The sequence below is a fragment of the Engystomops pustulosus genome, chromosome 9 (assembly GCF_040894005.1).
Source record: "Engystomops pustulosus chromosome 9, aEngPut4.maternal, whole genome shotgun sequence".
Taxonomy (NCBI): domain Eukaryota; kingdom Metazoa; phylum Chordata; class Amphibia; order Anura; family Leptodactylidae; genus Engystomops; species Engystomops pustulosus.
The window spans coordinates 50,476,738-50,494,922 of NC_092419.1; the positions used below are offsets into that span (position 1 = coordinate 50,476,738).

At 44.6% G+C, this 18,185-nt stretch overlaps 1 protein-coding gene across 4 annotated transcripts in view; it reads right to left on the reverse strand.

The window, feature by feature from the left end:
* The window catches only part of GRIA3 (glutamate ionotropic receptor AMPA type subunit 3), a 231,320-nt gene that overhangs the window by 107,260 nt on the left and 105,875 nt on the right, over positions 1 to 18,185 (reverse strand). For all 4 annotated transcript variants that reach the window (XR_011849648.1, XR_011849649.1, XM_072123433.1 and 1 more), the window contains exon 4: positions 14,626 to 14,813. Coding sequence is in view for 2 of the 4 variants with exons in the window: in XM_072123433.1 (XP_071979534.1) it covers positions 14,626 to 14,813 (188 nt within the window). In the remaining 2 variants the exon portion in view is untranslated. The remainder of the gene's footprint in view (positions 1 to 14,625; positions 14,814 to 18,185) is intronic.

The following is an 18,185-nucleotide window of genomic DNA, read 5'->3' on the forward strand; positions in this document are numbered from 1 at the left end:
TGGAGCATTCAGGGTACATAGATTTACAACCCTTTGTAATGACAGAAGTAATCAGAGTTGTTTACTCTTCCAGCTAAACAATATTCTATAATTAAGCTTTCCGTCAAACTGTGATCTTTATCAATATAGATGAGCCCTGCCACCCGACACTAGACATGTACTCTGCTGTAAAGCCTTGGGGTCAAAATCAATGGAGACCAAAACAGGAACCGTTCTAAAAAGATCTCATCTCCGCCTAGGAAGGATTCAATGTGCTATAGCGTTTGGTTATTTCCTGTATGGAAAAAAGATTTCCTAATTATTTTGTAATGAAGAGCTGCCCTAAATATAACAGCAACCAATAAATATTGATAGAAACATTGCTACATTATAGATGGAAGGAACTGTTTCAGAACATCCTGAAATATTCTGCCATGTGAACTCCTTTTCTCTGTAAATCACTATACAGTATGAGATCAAACAGTTTATTATCCTGAAGCTCAATTTCTATAGAATTACATATTTTAAATAGGTACAAATTGACCATTGGTGATACAATTGGGTTCTCTCTTATTAAAGGAAACCTACCACCACAGATTTACCTATTAAGGCAGATCTGGGGGCAGGTTCCTCTAATGTAATTTGTTTGTGCCCCAGAGCTTTAATACACTTTTAAGTTGAATTAATTTATTAGTATTCTACATTAGAGGAACCTGCCACCGGATCTACCTTACTAGGTAGATCCCTGGTGGTAGGTTTCCTTTAAAGGGAACTTGTCGCCAGATTTTACTCCATTAAACTACTAGAATGATCATGTGAGGTATGGTAAAGAGACACATTTTTTGTGAAATCTCATGCTTTTATCTATTCAAATTCAAAGTCATGTGAACTTGAGCAGAGAAGAATCATGGGCAGAGATGAGTCAAGTTTACAGGATGCTGCAGAAGTGTCATTTCAGATGCCCCTACCTTCCATTTTATAGCACCTAGAAACATGCATATTATATCATATTAAATAAATGAGAAATATCTCATCTCAATATTATGTCCTTATTAGAGATGAGCGAACATGCTCGTCCGAGCTTGATGCTCGGTCGAGCATTAGGGTACTCGAAACTGCTCGTTGCTCGGACGAATACTTCGCCCGCTCGAGAAAATGGCAGCTCCCGCCGTTTTGCTTTTTGGCGGCCAGAAACAGAGCCAATCACAAGCCAGGAGACTCTGCACTCCACCCAGCATGACGTGGTACCCTTACACGTCGATAGCAGTGGTTGGCTGGCCAGATCAGGTGACCCTGGGATAGACTAGCCGCTGCCCGCGCTGCTCGGATCATTCTGTGTCTGGATGCCGCTAGGGAGAGAGCTGCTGCTGGTCAGGGAAAGCGTTAGGCTGTTCTATTAGCTTACTGTTAGGCAGGAGTGATTCTCAAAGAACCCAACAGCCCTTCTTAGGGCTACAATAACGTTCTACTTTTTTTATTTTAATTTGCATCTAGTACCATTTTGTGAGGAATTAGCAGGGGGACTTGCTACCGTTGTGTTTAGCTCTTAGTGGCACACATATCCATAGCAAAGACCGAAGTGGGAAAATTTAGTAGGGGTTGGATTTCAATTAGGCACTAACTCAGTGTCATCTCATCTGGCATAGTAGTGTGCTTTGATACTTGGCTAGAAAATAGCCATAGGAGAATACAAAGAGCTTACTTACGCCTACAGTAGCGTTCTATATATTTGATTTCTGGTTGATCTGCTGGTGGCTGTACTTTCTGCAGTGCATGTACTAGCCAATTCTGAGCAATTTGTAGTGAGACTTGCGACTGCTGTGTTCTGCGCTTAGTGACGCACATATCCATAGCAAAGACCGAAGTGGGAAAATTTAGTAGGGGTTGGATTTCAATTAGGCACTAACTCAGTGTCATCTCATCTGGCATAGTAGTGTGCTTTGATACTTGGCTAGAAAATAGCCATAGGAGAATACAAAGAGCTTACTTACGCCTACAGTAGCGTTCTATATATTTGATTTCTGGTTGATCTGCTGGTGGCTGTACTTTCTGCAGTGCATGTACTAGCCAATTCTGAGCAATTTGTAGTGAGACTTGCGACTGCTGTGTTCTGCGCTTAGTGACGCACATATCCATAGCAAAGACCGAAGTGGGAAAATTTAGTAGGGGTTGGATTTCAATTAGGCACTAACTCAGTGTCATCTCATCTGGCATAGTAGTGTGCTTTGATACTTGGCTAGAAAATAGCCATAGGAGAATACAAAGAGCTTACTTACGCCTACAGTAGCGTTCTATATATTTGATTTCTGGTTGATCTGCTGGTGGCTGTACTTTCTGCAGTGCATGTACTAGCCAATTCTGAGCAATTTGTAGTGAGACTTGCGACTGCTGTGTTCTGCGCTTAGTGACGCACATATCCATAGCAAAGACCGAAGTGGGAAAATTTAGTAGGGGTTGGATTTCAATTAGGCACTAACTCAGTGTCATCTCATCTGGCATAGTAGTGTGCTTTGATACTTGGCTAGAAAATAGCCATAGGAGAATACAAAGAGCTTACTTACGTCTACAGTAGCGTTCTATATATTTGATTTCTGGTTGATCTGCTGGTGGCTGTACTTTCTGCAGTGCATGTACTAGCCAATTCTGAGCAATTTGTAGTGAGACTTGCGACCGCTGTGTTCTGCGCTTAGTGACGCACATATCCATAGCAAAGACCGAAGTGGGAAAATTTAGTAGGGGTTGGATTTCAATTAGGCACTAACTCAGTGTCATCTCATCTGGCATAGTAGTGTGCTTTGATACTTGGCTAGAAAATAGCCATAGGAGAATACAAAGAGCTTACTTACGCCTACAGTAGCGTTCTATATATTTGATTTCTGGTTGATCTGCTGGTGGCTGTACTTTCTGCAGTGCATGTACTAGCCAATTCTGAGCAATTTGTAGTGAGACTTGCGACTGCTGTGTTCTGCGCTTAGTGACGCACATATCCATAGCAAAGACCGAAGTGGGAAAATTTAGTAGGGGTTGGATTTCAATTAGGCACTAACTCAGTGTCATCTCATCTGGCATAGTAGTGTGCTTTGATACTTGGCTAGAAAATAGCCATAGCAATAGGATAGCATTGTTTGGTTTTAAAAACTCAAAAAAAAACAAAAAACACAAAAAAAAACCAAAAAAAGTTAAAAAAAAAAAAAAGTTATAACTCTCATTTTAAAAATGTTTAACCCGAGGGCTAGGGGTAGAGGACGAGGGCGGGGACGTGGGCGTCCAACTACTGCAGGGGTCAGAGGCCGTGGTCCTGGGCGGGGTGAGACACCACCTGCTGATGAGGGAGCAGGGGAACGCCGCAGAGCTACACTCCCTAGGTTCATGTCTGAAGTTACTGGGACTCGTGGTAGAGCACTGTTGAGGCCAGAACAGTGCGAACAGGTGATGTCGTGGATTGCTGACAATGCTTCGAGCAATTTGTCCACCACCAGTCAGTCTTCCACGCAGTCCACCCATGTCACCGAAATCGCCCCTCCTCCAGCTCCTGCACCTCAGCCTCCTCCCCCCCAGTCTGCCCCCTCCCAGGAAAATTTGGCATTTGAACCTGCATACTCTGAGGAACTGTTTTCTGGACCCTTCCCACAGTCACAAACCACTTGTCCGGTTGCTGCTGAGCAATTTTCCGATGCCCAGGTTTTCCACCAGTCACAGTCTGTGGGTGATGATGACCTTCTTGACGTAGTGGAAGTGTGTAAAGAGGTGTCCGACGATGAGGAGACACGGTTGTCAGACAGTGGGGAAGTTGTTGTCAGGGCAGGAAGTCCGAGGGGGGAGCAGACTGAGGGCTCGGAGGATGATGAGGTGACAGACCCAAGCTGGGTTGAGAGGCCGGGTGAACACAGTGCTTCTGAGACGGAGGAGAGTCCTCGACCAGAACAGGTTGGAAGAGGCAGTGGTGGGGCCAGACGGAGAGGCAGGGCCAGAGCTGGTGCATCAGCGCCAAATGTGTCAACTAGTGAAGCTCCCGTGGCGAGGGCTCTTGCGGCGAGGGCTAGATCTTCAGAAGTCTGGAGGTTCTTTAAGGAAACACCGGATGACCGACGGACTGTGGTGTGCAACATTTGCCAAACCAGGCTCAGCAGGGGTTCCACCACTACTAGCTTAACTACCACCAGTATGCGCAGGCATATGAATGCTAAACACCCCACTCAGTGGCAACAAGCCCGTTCACCTCCGGCCGTGCACACCACTGCTCCTTCCCCTGTGTCAGCTGCTAGTCAGCCCCCTGCCCAGGACCCTGCCACAAAAACCCCATCGTCGCCTCCACGATCCTCCACAGCATCCACCAGCGTTCAGCTCTCCATACCCCAGACGCTGGAGCGGAAACGCAAATATAGTGCAACCCACCCGCACGCCCAAGCCCTTAATGTGCACATCTCCAGATTGCTTAGCCTGGAGATGCTGCCCTATAGGCTAGTAGAGACCGAGGCCTTTCGCAACCTCATGGCGGCGGCCGCCCCTCGGTATTCGGTCCCCAGCCGCCACTACTTTTCCCGATGTGCCGTCCCAGCCCTGCACCAGCACGTGTCAGACAACATCATCCGTGCCCTGACCAACGCCGTTTCTGACAAGGTCCACCTGACCACGGACACGTGGACGAGTGCTGCCGGGCAGGGCCACTATATATCGCTGACGGCACATTGGGTTAACTTGGTGGAGGCTGGGACCGAGTCTGACCCTGGGGCTGCTCATATACTGCCGACGCCGAGGATTGCGGGGCCTACCTCGGTCCAGGTGTTTCAGGCCTACTATGCCTCCTCCTCCTCCCACCCCTCCTCCACCTCCTCCTCCGAACTACCATCCGTGGGCACGGCGCCATCAGTCGGTAGCTCTAGGCACAGCAGCAGTGCCGTCGCTAAGCGACAGCAGGCGGTGCTCAAACTGCTGAGCCTAGGCGACAAAAGGCACACCGCCCAAGAGCTATTACAGGGCATCACGGCGCAGACTGATCTGTGGCTGGCACCGCTGAACCTCAAGCCGGGAATGGTTGTGTGTGACAACGGCCGTAACCTGGTGGCGGCTCTGCAACTCGGCAGACTGACACATGTGCCATGCCTGGCCCATGTGTTAAATCTGATAGTTCAGCGTTTCCTCAAGACATACCCCAATCTGTCTGATTTGCTCACGAAGGTGCGCCGCATCTGTGCGCATTTCAGGAAGTCCAGCCCAAATGCTGCCACTCTCAGGGCAGCGCAGCGCCGCCTCCAACTGCCCGCTCACCGACTGTTGTGCGACGTGCCCACGAGGTGGAATTCAACACTGACCATGTTATCCAGAGTTTACCAGCAGCGCAGAGCGATTGTAGACTGCCAGATGTCAACTTCCACCAGAACTGGTAGTCAGGTCAGTCAGCTTCCTCAAGTCTACAATGAGGAGTGGACGTGGATGTCTGATATCTGTCAGGTGCTGAGTAACTTTGAGGAGTCAACACAGATGGTCAGTGGCGATGCCGCCATCATCAGCCTCACCATCCCGCTGCTTGGCCTGTTGAAAAACTCTCTGGTCAGCATGAAGTCGGAAGCTTTGCGCTCGTCACAAGAGACAGGGGAAGAATATTCCCTTGTTGATAGCCAAAGCACCCTCAGGTCTGTTTCTCAGCGCATATCGGAGGAGGTGGAGGTGGAGGAGGATGAGGAGGAAGAGGAGGAGAATGTTGGCGAGACACAAGAGGGGACCATTGTTGAGTCCTTCACTGTTCAGCGTGTATGGGCAGAAGAAGAGGAGTTGGAGGAGTTGGAGGAGGAGGAAATGGACAGTCAGGCCAGTGAGGGGAGTGAATTCTTACGCGTTGGTACTCTGGCGCATATGGCAGATTTCATGCTAGGCTGCCTATCCCGTGACCCTCGCGTTCAAAGAATTTATTCCAGCACCGATTACTGGGTGTTCACTCTCCTGGACCCACGGTACAAGCAAAATCTTCCCACTCTCATCCCTGCAGAGGAAAGGAGTGTGAGAATGCATGAATACCAGCAGGCCCTGGTGCACAAGCTGAAACAGTATTTCCCTTCTGACAGCGCTAGCGGCAGAGTGCGTAGTTCTGCGGGACAAGTAGCGAGGGAGAGTAGGCGAGCAGGCAGCTTGTCCAGCACTGGCAAGGGTACGCTTTACAAGGCTTTTGCCAGCTTTATGTCACCCCAGCAAGACACTGTCACCTGTCCCCAGTCTCGGCAGAGTAGGGCTGATCTTTACAGAAAGATGGTGAGGGAGTACGTAGCCGACCATACCATCGTCCTAAATGATCACACAGCTCCCTACAACTACTGGGTTTCAAAGCTGGACATGTGGCACGAACTGGCGCTGTACGCCTTGGAGGTTCTTGCCTGCCCTGCCGCTAGCGTCTTGTCCGAGCGGGTTTTCAGTGCAGCTGGTGGCATCATCACCGATAAGCGTACACGCCTGTCGACTGACAGCGCTGACAGGCTGACGCTTATTAAAATGAATAAAGGCTGGATTTCTCAGAATTTCCAATCTCCACCAGGTGAAGGAAGCTCAACCTGAATAATTGATCCACTCCTCCTCCTCCTCATTTTCCTCCTTCTCCTCCTCTTTGTACAGTAAAGCAGAGGAAAATGGCTATTTTTTGACAGGGCCCACTGGCTCTTGCTATAGTACTTCATGCATTTAATTTTTCTGGAGGGCCACCTACCCGGTCCTCTGTTTGAAACAATTTTTGTGAGTGCCACATACAGGCACTCAATCTATTCCATTTTTCTGGAGGGCCACCTACCCGGTCCTCTGTTTTAAAAAATTTTTGGGACTGCCACATACAGGCACTCAATCTATTCCATTTTACTGGAGGGCCACCTACCTGCTCCTCTGGTTTGAAAAATGTTTGGGACTGCCACATACAGGCACTCAATCTATTCCATTTTACTGGAGGGCCACCTACCTGCTCCTCTGGTTTGAAAAATGTTTGGGACTGCCACATACAGGCACTCAATCTATTCCATTTTACTGCAGGGCCACCTACCTGCTCCTCTGGTTTGAAACATTTTTGGGACTGCCACATACAGGCACTCAATCTATTCCATTTTACTGGAGGGCCACCTACCTGCTCCTCTGGTTTGAAAAATGTTTGGGACTGCCACATACAGGCACTCAATCTATTCCATTTTACTGCAGGGCCACCTACCTGCTCCTCTGGTTTGAAACATTTTTGGGACTGCCACATACAGGCACTCAATCTATTCCATTTTACTGGAGGGCCACCTACCTGCTCCTCTGGTTTGAAAAATGTTTGGGACTGCCACATACAGGCACTATCCAAATTAAATTGTCTCCATAGCAGCCTCCACACGTTGTCTCCATTGCTACCTCCAAAAGTCGTCCATATAGCTGCCTCCATACATCGTCCCTTTATCAAACGAGGTGTGTCAGGCAGAAATTTGGGTTGTTTTCATGGATTCCACATCAAAGTTGTTAACTTTGTCGCCACCCTGCTGTGTTATCCACAAAATATACTGGCAAACTTTTACCATTTAGGGATATTATTTCAGCGCTTCTTGCGCATCTGTTTACATTCCCCTCACCCGGCATATCCTAAACTTATAAGAACGCTACTACACTTGATCTTATACAAAAGGTTCTTAGAAGTGCTGTTTGGGGAGTAGCCTAGAGACAGGGGCTTGGATTGGCGAAAGCTCGCCTGGCAGCGGAGCGCCAGCTCCATGCGCATCATGCGCTTCTTGCGCATCTGTTTACATTCCCCTCACCCGCCATATCCTAAACTTATAAGAACGCTACTACACTTGATCTTATACAAAAGGTTCTTAGAAGTGCTGTTTGGGGAGTAGCCTAGAGACAGGGGCTTGGATTGGCGAAAGCTCGCCTGGCAGCGGAGCGCCAGCTCCATGCGCATCATGCGCTTCTTGCGCATCTGTTTACATTCCCCTCACCCGCCATATCCTAAACTTATAAGAACGCTACTACACTTGATCTTATACAAAAGGTTCTTAGAAGTGCTGTTTGGGGAGTAGCCTAGAGACAGGGGCTTGGATTGGCGAAAGCTCGCCTGGCAGCGGAGCGCCAGCTCCATGCGCATCATGCGCTTCTTGCGCATCTGTTTACATTCCCCTCACCCGCCATATCCTAAACTTATAAGAACGCTACTACACTTGATCTTATACAAAAGGTTCTTAGAAGTGCTGTTTGGGGAGTAGCCTAGAGACAGGGGCTTGGATTGGCGAAAGCTCGCCTGGCAGCGGAGCACCAGCTCCATGCGCATCATGCGCTTCTTGCGCATCTGTTTACATTCCCCTCACCCGCCATATCCTAAACTTATAAGAACGCTACTACACTTGATCTTATACAAAAGGTTCTTAGAAGTGCTGTTTGGGGAGTAGCCTAGAGACAGGGGCTTGGATTGGCGAAAGCTCGCCTGGCAGCGGAGCGCCAGCTCCATGCGCATCATGCGCTTCTTGCGCATCTGTTTACATTCCCCTCACCCGCCATATCCTAAACTTATAAGAACGCTACTACACTTGATCTTATACAAAAGGTTCTTAGAAGTGCTGTTTGGGGAGTAGCCTAGAGACAGGGGCTTGGATTGGCGAAAGCTCGCCTGGCTGCAGAGCGCCAGCTCCATCCCAAGATCCAACTAACATAGTTGCAGCACCTTTAATCTACTACTAGTTCACTGCCTCCATAATAATAATAATAATAATCTTTATTTATATAGCGTCATCATATTCTGTAGCGCTTTACAAATCATAGGAAACAAATACAAATGTAATGTAACAGAGCACAACATTTGTATGGAACAACAGGAGTGTGGTCCCTGCTCGCCAGAGCTTACGGTTTATGAAGATGATGGGGTAACACGAGGTAAAAGAATATTTAATGGTCAAGCCATTCTTCTTAGGGAATAGAAAAAAATATAATAAATGGAATTGCTGTCGCTTGAACCACTCAGCCGTCATCTTATATACCAGGTCCAGGGTGAATGGGACTGCAGAGAAGTCTGGTGCCTGTTGGTTGCTGGATAACAGATGGGAGGACGACACAGGACGGGTTAGTAGAAGAGTTAAAACTTCATGCAGTTAATGAGTGTTATAGGCTTGCCTAAAGAAATGGGTTTTAAGAGCACGTTTGAAACTTTGGAGGTTAGGTATTAGTCTGATAGTCCGGGGCAGAGCATTCCATAGAATTGGTGCAGCTCTAGAGAAGTCTTGGAGACGCGAGTGGGAGGTCCGCACTAGGGTAGAGGTTAATCTAAGATCACTGGCGGATCTAAGAGCACGGGTTGGGCGATAGACTGAGATAAGAGAGGAGAGGTAGGGGGGTGCAGCATTATACAGAGCTTTATGGATGAGGGTTATTATTATTTTAAACTGTATTCGATAGGAGACTGGCAGCCAGTGCAGCGACTGGCATGAACTGTAAGCATACATGGTCCCCTTATCAAACGAGCTGTGTCAGGCAGAATTTTGGGTTGTTTTCATGGCTTCCATGTTAACTTTGTCGCCACCCTGCTGTGTAATCCACAAAATATACTGGCAAACTTTTATCATGTACCGATATTATTTGAGCGCTTCTTGCTCACCTCCTTTGGTTCCTCTCTGACACCCATTGGTTTGAAGCCTGAGTCCAATTAGGGTATGTCGCCATGCCACTCTCTAGCCTGCTGCCGCTGCCTCTGCATGCCGTCCCCTATAGTGTCAGGGTCAATTATTGGATGTTTTAGATGCTATCTAGCTTCATTCTGTCACTCTGTCATGGCCATGCTGTTGCCCATAATTTTGGCATAATGGTGCGATTAGGCAGCCTCAGAGGCATCCATGCATGCTGCCCCTGCTGTTTCCTGTCCATTTCCGTGGTGTTTCCATCCTTTTCTGAGGTTCCCAGGTGTTAGGCCAAGCTTCCCTGTGCAGAGCCTTGGTCCCCTTGAAAAATGCTCGAGTCTCCCATTGACTTCAATGGGGTTCGTTATTCGAGACGAGCACTCGAGCATCGGGAAAAGTTCGTCTCGAATAACGAGTACCCGAGCATTTTAGTGTTCGCTCATCTCTAGTCCTTATCTTTCACCCCTGAAGGATCCAGTTCGATTTTTCAAATCTGCCATTTGTCACTATATGCGACTATTGCAACGTTAGAACACTTTAACTTACCAAGGTGATTTTCAGATAGTTTTTTTCATGACATGGGGGCAGATTTACTTACCATTCGCGATCCAGTGGCGCGTTCTCTTTTAAAATGCGGTGGATTTTCCGAATCCATCGAGGTTTTTTATGACCAAGCCCCCGATTTCCGTTGCGTGCATGCCGGCGCCGATGCGCCAAAATCCTGGGGCAATTCAGGAAAAATCGTGAATCGGGCCCTTAGTGGTATATTTTGATTGAAATGTTTGGCATTTATTGATGAAAAGATGTAAAACTTGGCGAAAATTTTGAAAAAATAACAATTTTCTGATTCCTAAATGTTATGCTCATCATACAGTTTAAACTACCAAATAGGGTACTAACTAACATTAACCATATGTCTTCTTCATGTTGGCGTAATTGTTTTTATGTTATTTTATTAGGATGTTAAGAGGCTCACAATTCGATTAGCAATTTTCCGGATTTTCATGAAAATTTAAGATTTAATTATTTTAGAGTGTCCTAAAAACTATTCAACACAGCCCTTGATAAGTTTGTTAACCATTTAAGCTTGTTAACCGTTTATTCACAGCGCCGGCCAAACATTCAACCAGTTCTGTGAATAATCCTCTGTGGCCGCTATCCGCACAGCGCTGCATCGCATAGACACAGTGAAGGAGGTGTGTCGTCCGGCCCCCGGCCAACTGCTAGGGAACTTGTACAACGATCCGACCTCTTATTTGATAAGAGGTCGGATCGTTTTAAACTAAGTATAAAAACAAAAATCTAAATAAAAATTCAATAAATATAAAGGGGCTGGGGATAGGATGAGGGGGAACTAATTTGTTGGGGGTGTTTTCCCCGGGTGACAGGTCCTCTTTAAGCATCGAACATGAAATAAAACAAGATTGGGTTTGTATACAGAATTTTCAAACTTTGACAACAAAATGTTTATTTAGCGCTAAAAGTTACATATTCGTACAGGATAAAATGAGAAAACACATCTCACATTTTGTTGTGCAGTTTCTCTCAAGTACGGTAATGCACTACATGTAAAGCACTTTGTGGGCCCATAACAGAGCGCAGAAGGGAAGGAGCATATCTTGCTCATATTTTGCATATTTCAGCAAATTTTGATGAAACAAATTTAAGGTGCTATGTGGCATTTGCTGTTCCTATAACACACCAGAACAAGGGAAACCCATAAAACTAAACCCATCAAGGCGTATAGCAACACTATTTTAGGGTGGCTATATCCCATTGATTAACTTTCTTGGCAGGAATGCAAAAACAATTCTATTCAGATTTTTTACTTTTACTTTTTTTTTTTACTACACTATATAGGTTTAGAAATGATTTTATTTTATTGTATGGGTGGTTACGGACGTGGCGATATGTTATATATGCGATTTGCATGGGGATTTTCACTTTTTTTTTAATACGTAGGAGTTTGGCCATTTATGGGACATTCAGGTTTAACACCTCCTACACTCCATCAATTTCTATGGAACTTCTGGAAAAGCTTGCAGGACAATCTCGGAAATTATAGAACAGCTTAATCCTGCCAATTACCCACCACTGAATAAAACATTTATCCACTACAGTATTCTGTATTGCTCTTCAATTTTCTCCAAAAATCTGAAAAATATAACTGATGCCCCTTTATTAACAGACCGCACAGACTAATATGTGGTGGGTTCTTCAAAGGAAGGGTCTAAGAGAATATTATGTATAGAGAATATGTCATGTGTACATTTATTATGCTTAGCATCGTGTTAACAATGCATTTGTTGACTATTGTCAGATTAGATCACAAATAAATTCTAAGAAGTTTCAATTGGTCTTGTCTTCCACTGGATCCCTGGGGGCCATTACTATAACAGAATCTGGGAAGTGGACTTTCCTGCTACTATGCAACCAGAGCTTTGTTTATGAGCAAAATCTAATACTGATTGGACAAGCACGTTCCCTATACTATACATGGAACATGATAGGGAGATAAAGAGTCATCACACAGTGTAAGTTAGATGAGATGTGGTGCCTCAAGGACAACGTAAGATATAGTGTGGAGTGCGGTATGAAAGGGAGATGCGTCACATACATACCGCTTAGGTGGCAATGAAGCCTGCATTGCTTATAAGTTATTATGGTAGTGTTTTATGTGATGCTGATATCAGGGTATGATGCATAATGTTTTATGTGTTGTTGCAGTGTCATAGGACACACAATGTTTTATGGGATATTATGATGTTGGCATAATGTTTTATGTCTCAGACCCTGAAAATGCTCCCAGCCTTGATTTACTAGTTTCTGTTTGACTCTGGATGTATTTGCTGCATGCTTGATATTATGAAAACTTCAGTTTTCCATATAGTTATTACTGGAATACAAGTACAATATTTTCAACTAACTATGGTCATCCCTCTAACAATTCATTTTGTATGACCACAAAGAAATCATGAAGCTACATTCCCATGGCTCGCCTGGACCGGATCCTGGGTGAGCACAGGGCCGGGTGGAGAAGGGAGGGGCAGTAAGCACCCTCTCCTCTCTTATCTCCATTGAAAGATAGGCGGACATTAATCTGCCCAAATATAGGACATGTCCTATATTTTGCGCACGGCCGCCTGGCTCGGTCACACCGCAACCGGATGCCATAGACCTCAATTGTGTGGCCAGATCACGCTCCCCATTGTGGTCATGTGAATGAGGCAGTATGTAAAAAGAACCATTGGGAGCTCCGGTCAGAGTAAAATATTATTATTTTTTTCTCTGTAGTACTAGACTTCAAATCGAGATTTTTTGGACGGGTCTTGTACCGTGGGTCGCTCCGAAGGGCAAATAGTGCACCACAAAAAATTGTGACAGTATGTAGGAAGCAAATCACAACGGAGTAGAAGCGGTACTGGCACTACCCTCATACACCTTAAAGGAAACCTACCACTTGTAGTGGCAGGTTTCTGATGGAAATACCGGGCACCAGCTCAGGGTGAGCTGGTGCCGGAGATTATTTTCGCTAGTGTTTTAAACCGCGGTATCGTGGTTTAAAACACTTTTTAAACGTTATAGCCGGCGCAGGCAGGTACGCGCTCGGCGCTTACTGTGCGCGCGGCTACATAGGAAGTGAATGAGAGCCGCGTGCATGGTAAGCGCCGAGCGCGTACCTGCCTGCGCCGGCTATAAAGTTTAAAAAGTGTTTTAAACCGCGATACCGCGGTTTAAAACACTAACGAAAATAAGCTCCGGCACCAGCTCACCCTGAGCTGGTGCCCGGTATTTCCATCAGAAACCTGCCACTACAAGTGGTAGGTTTCCTTTAAAGTCCTGGGCGTGATGGGACCATTTGGAGTGATAATGACTGGCGGTATACTGCAGGGACGTGAAGACCATGGGAGTGCTCAGCGCGGGAAGGCAGCAATCACGGATGAATAAAAGAGAAGAAAGATAGTCGCGGCACTCACCGATGCAGTCTTCAAATTTTATTCACAGGTATACAGGTAATACAGGACGCCGAAGTGCGGCAAGGCGACGGGCCGTTTCGCGCTGAGTAGCGCTTTCTCTAGCCTTGCCGCACTCCGGCGTCCTGTATTACCTGTATACCTGTGAATAAAATTTGAAGACTGCATCGGTGAGTGCCCCAGTATGTAGGAAGCTCCCTCTAGTGGCAGCATGTTATAATTTAATTTTCAGTCCACTGCAGGGGATTTGTGTCAGAAAGACAAAGTCTAACTGCCATAAGAGAAATTAATTCACACAAAATCTATATAGAATAAATTAAATAATAATTGAAGTTACAGATTTATTTAAAACACCAAAGAATTTGGTGTTTCCTTTACATTAGGAACAAAGGTTTGAATAAAAGCAAAACCCAACATGTAGCTTCAGGAAAGTGCACACGGTGTATCCTTACAAGCCCTGTTCCATATCTATCACTTTATGTGTGAAGCAAGGTGTTTGCACTACCTTAATTCTTTTATGCTGCTTGTAATTATTCTGATGCATTTTTTGTCCATTTCATCTCCGATAGCAGCTTTTAACTTAAATTTCATACAATAAAATTACCACTGTCCATAACTTTAATTCCATTAGTGGCTTTCTTCTGCGTAGGCTTTCAGTTTATAATAGGATTGCCTTGCCATTGTTAATACAATGTTAAAACATTGTTGAATTCTTGTTTAGCATTGGAAAAGCAATCTCCATAGAGAAATTGTGATACAAATGACCTCTTCAGCATGAGAGCGGGAAGGCTTTTACTATGTAATGGGCGTCACATAAACTTTATTAAGAATGTCTTCTGCAAATCGCACTAAGCATGCCAGGTATTACACGACGTGACCTTTCATAAGATGTTGATTTTCTTTGCAGAATTGCCTTGGATTCCAGTTATATCTAGTATTTGCAGCCAATATATACTGTACAAAGTGACAATAATAGAAGAATGCGCCTGTTTTATCACAAAGATTGTTAACATTGAGTTTTTCAATAGAACACACAAATCTGTGAAATTTCAAAAACCGTGTACCTGCTCCAAAATTGTATTTATTCGTTCTACTTCACAGTCGATTACAAATCTTTTCTCCTGACGTCTGTCCATTTCTTCTATGATGCGTTTATATTCCTGAACATCTTTTATATTCCCCACTGATCTAGCTGTCACTTGCCAGTTGTTCTGAACCGCTGCCTCCATAATGGCCTGAAGAATAGAGAATCCTGAGGAAGAGAAATGACATAATCAGGCTCTTTATTGTTAAGAATATGAAAAGAGAACTTTATAATAAAAAACATTATTGCAAAATGGTTTTCTGGAAACATATATCACGCAGGCACACAAGTCCCTCTCTGACACTTCTTGGCCGGCTATCCTCTTATTACACTGTAATCATACATACTGGCAGACAGATTTCTATAGACCGATTTCCCTCCATTATGCCGGTGATATGTTCTATTTCTAATATTTATATTTGTAAAGGCCATAAAAGTCTTTATCTTTCTTCTAGAATGGTATATTCAGGACTGGATTAGCTATAAGGGATATTCTTGAATTCAGTTTTAAATGCAAAGCTGGACAATAAGACCCAACGTGAAGGGCAACAAAGAGATTTTGAGTAACAAACTCACAGGCCCACATGTATTAAAGTGTTTCCACTGAAAAGAACTTGCAAACTGCTTGCACATGTATCCGGTGTCCGCACCAGTTTTGTGTTGCGGCTGTACTGTGTCCAACAAGACAGAAAATTGTGCATCTAAAGGTGGGTGTTACTGCTTAGTCAGACTATGCGCCACACATTTCTGTCTGTGCCACAATTCTGCAGCATGAACAAAGTGGGAAAAATGCAATTCTGACATTTTATTTTGTGTAATCACCAACAAAAACACGTTTCTAAAAGTTTGTCAATAAAATAAAAGTGAGTTTTTGCTTGTTTTTTGCAGTCCCAACTTTAGGGGCGTCAATGAGGAATGTGTCATTTTTGCAATAATTTTGTCCATGTACTGGAATACCAATAAACAACTTGCATCTTTGCCATAACAGCAAGCAAAGATTCTAACAAATGTTACATAAAACATCTGTAATAGCAAAACAGTAACACTGGATTTCGCTTAACACTTCTCCATACTCATCAAGATTCAAACAGAAAAAATGTGCACCTAAAGGGGCGTGTAAGTGCTTAGTCGGAGTCTGAGCCATATTTATTACCGTTTTGCGCCAAAATTCTGTTTGCGTCACAATTCTGCATCATGAACAATGTGCACCAAAAAAATGGTGGACACTTCCCGAGCAGTGCAGGGGGCGCCAGATTAAAGGGTATTCCCACCTGGGCATTCACATTTAATTTAATTCATTTGCCATATGTAAACATTTCTTCAATTGGATGTTATTAAAAAGAATGTAACCACACAAACATAATTTCTAATAAACGAAGTCATGAAGTCCATTAGAAACAAGGTAGCTTCCTCGGATACGACCACCCCCCACGCTAGCAGTGGTGGCCACACATGCACTATTGAGGTCTGCCTGACCACCTGGCTTCAGCGTTCATTACCACAGGATGGCTGGGGGACATACAGGAACTCCCAGACATTTCATATACAAAAACTTTTAGTTTTTTCGTGCAATCATGCCAGCACAGGGGGACGAATCCACGGACACAGTCTTGTTTCTAAGGGACCATATGACTACATTTATGACAAATTATCTTCACACAGGTAAATTTTTATTAATAACATCTAATTGAAGAAATATATATATATATATATTTCAGATTAATTAAATTAAATTTGAATGCCCAGACGAGAATACCCCTTTAACGATAAACGGGCGTCAGGTTTGATTAATCTGGCGCACTCTGCACATTTCGCAGGTAAACTGCACATAGTATAGACTAGTTTTGATAAATGTGGGTCACAAACCCAATACTATTAAGCTATTAAAAAGTACTTAAAAAACTGCAACCAATGTTGAGAAGTTTGAGGAAAAAAAAACTCTTATTAACAATTCCTAAAATCTTCCAGACACTTATTGATTAATTAATACTGTCTAAAATATGGTGTGGTCACATGACATCACACTAACAGGATATCAATAGCATTTTATAAGGCACAGTCACATGACATCAGGATGCCAGACACACTGTGAAGGAAACCGTTACATTTCAGACCACTGAACAATAAATCTCAATCCTGAATGACTGTAAGACCCCTATCACTAGCCTCAGTGAAACAGAACGTTATCAACCCAATTAAGCTGCCACCATTTCTCCTTTGATATAAGCCAGATCCATAACGGGATTATATAGGGTGAGGAACCAACCCGGTAGCATGTATATAACTGAGACTCAGACGTTGGGGTTCATGGATAGTGATAAAAGACCAGCACAGGTTAAATTTTATATTTAATCGCCTTAAGGGCACACTATGAAAACAGCACACCTCTGCCCACTCCCAGGAGGATTCACAGGACCCTCCTATGGTATTAATTCCAGAACCTTGGAATAGGGTGAATCCTTGAATCTCATGGATACCAAACCTGACCCATTTGCTACAGTCTAGCATTCTGCCTTCACAGGGAGCTGAGCAAGAAGCATCCGAGGCCGTGGTCAGCACCACCACCAGCAGAAGAAAGGCCCAGGCCCAGCCACAGCGCTCCAGACATGTTCTCTACTTCTGGCTCCTCACCATAGCCACAAGAGCGGCAACAGCTTACCGGTGGGTGTTTGCTGCAATATACAGCAAACACTCACATTGTACCTAGCTTATAAGGTGACCGCCGGAAAATACGGTCAATAGAGCACTTTCGCAAGCCTGGCAATCACTTAGGCAATCCCTTTAAAAGTCTAGGAAAGACAATTGATGGACAATAATGCAGAATCATTTAATTTATGCTATATGGCAGTTATGGCGAACCTATGGCACGGGTGCCAGAGGTGGCACTCAGAGCTCTTTCTATGGGCACTCAGGCCATCACCCAAGGACAGAGTTCATCAAACACTTCCAATCTTCCTGCAGTCCCAGGCAAATTAAGGGATGCTGCTTTCTCAGTGCTATTCGACACTTCGTTGGCTGTTTGGAACTGTGGGAAAAGTGAGGTTTTGACAGAACTGCATTATCTTTAGAGGTCATCATGCTGGACCCGACCATTGTTCCTTCATAGAGAGACCCTGGAGAGAAGCTACAATGATAATCTGAATTTGCCCTCCTTCTTTTAACTGGTGGCCTCAGACCGCCAATACAATTGAAAGATGTGAAAGAACAGGTAGCAATAAGTTACTGCTTAAAATTTCATGTTGGCACTTCACGGTAAATACGTGGATTTCGGTTGTAGTTTGGGCCCTCGGTCTCTAAAAGGTTCGCCATCACTGCTATATGGCCTCCTCTCTTCCACATCTCTATTCATCTCTATACTGACTGAAATATTCATATTAATGCTCAGGGACCCCATGGTCCTTGCTCTTTTAATCTTGGGTATAATGATACAACTGAACATACAAAGATCCAAACTGTCCAATTGTCTTAAACCTTCAGAAACTTTCAGTTTTCATAGTCGGCAATCTAGAGGCTATTCTTTACACTTTGTGGCTTATCCGG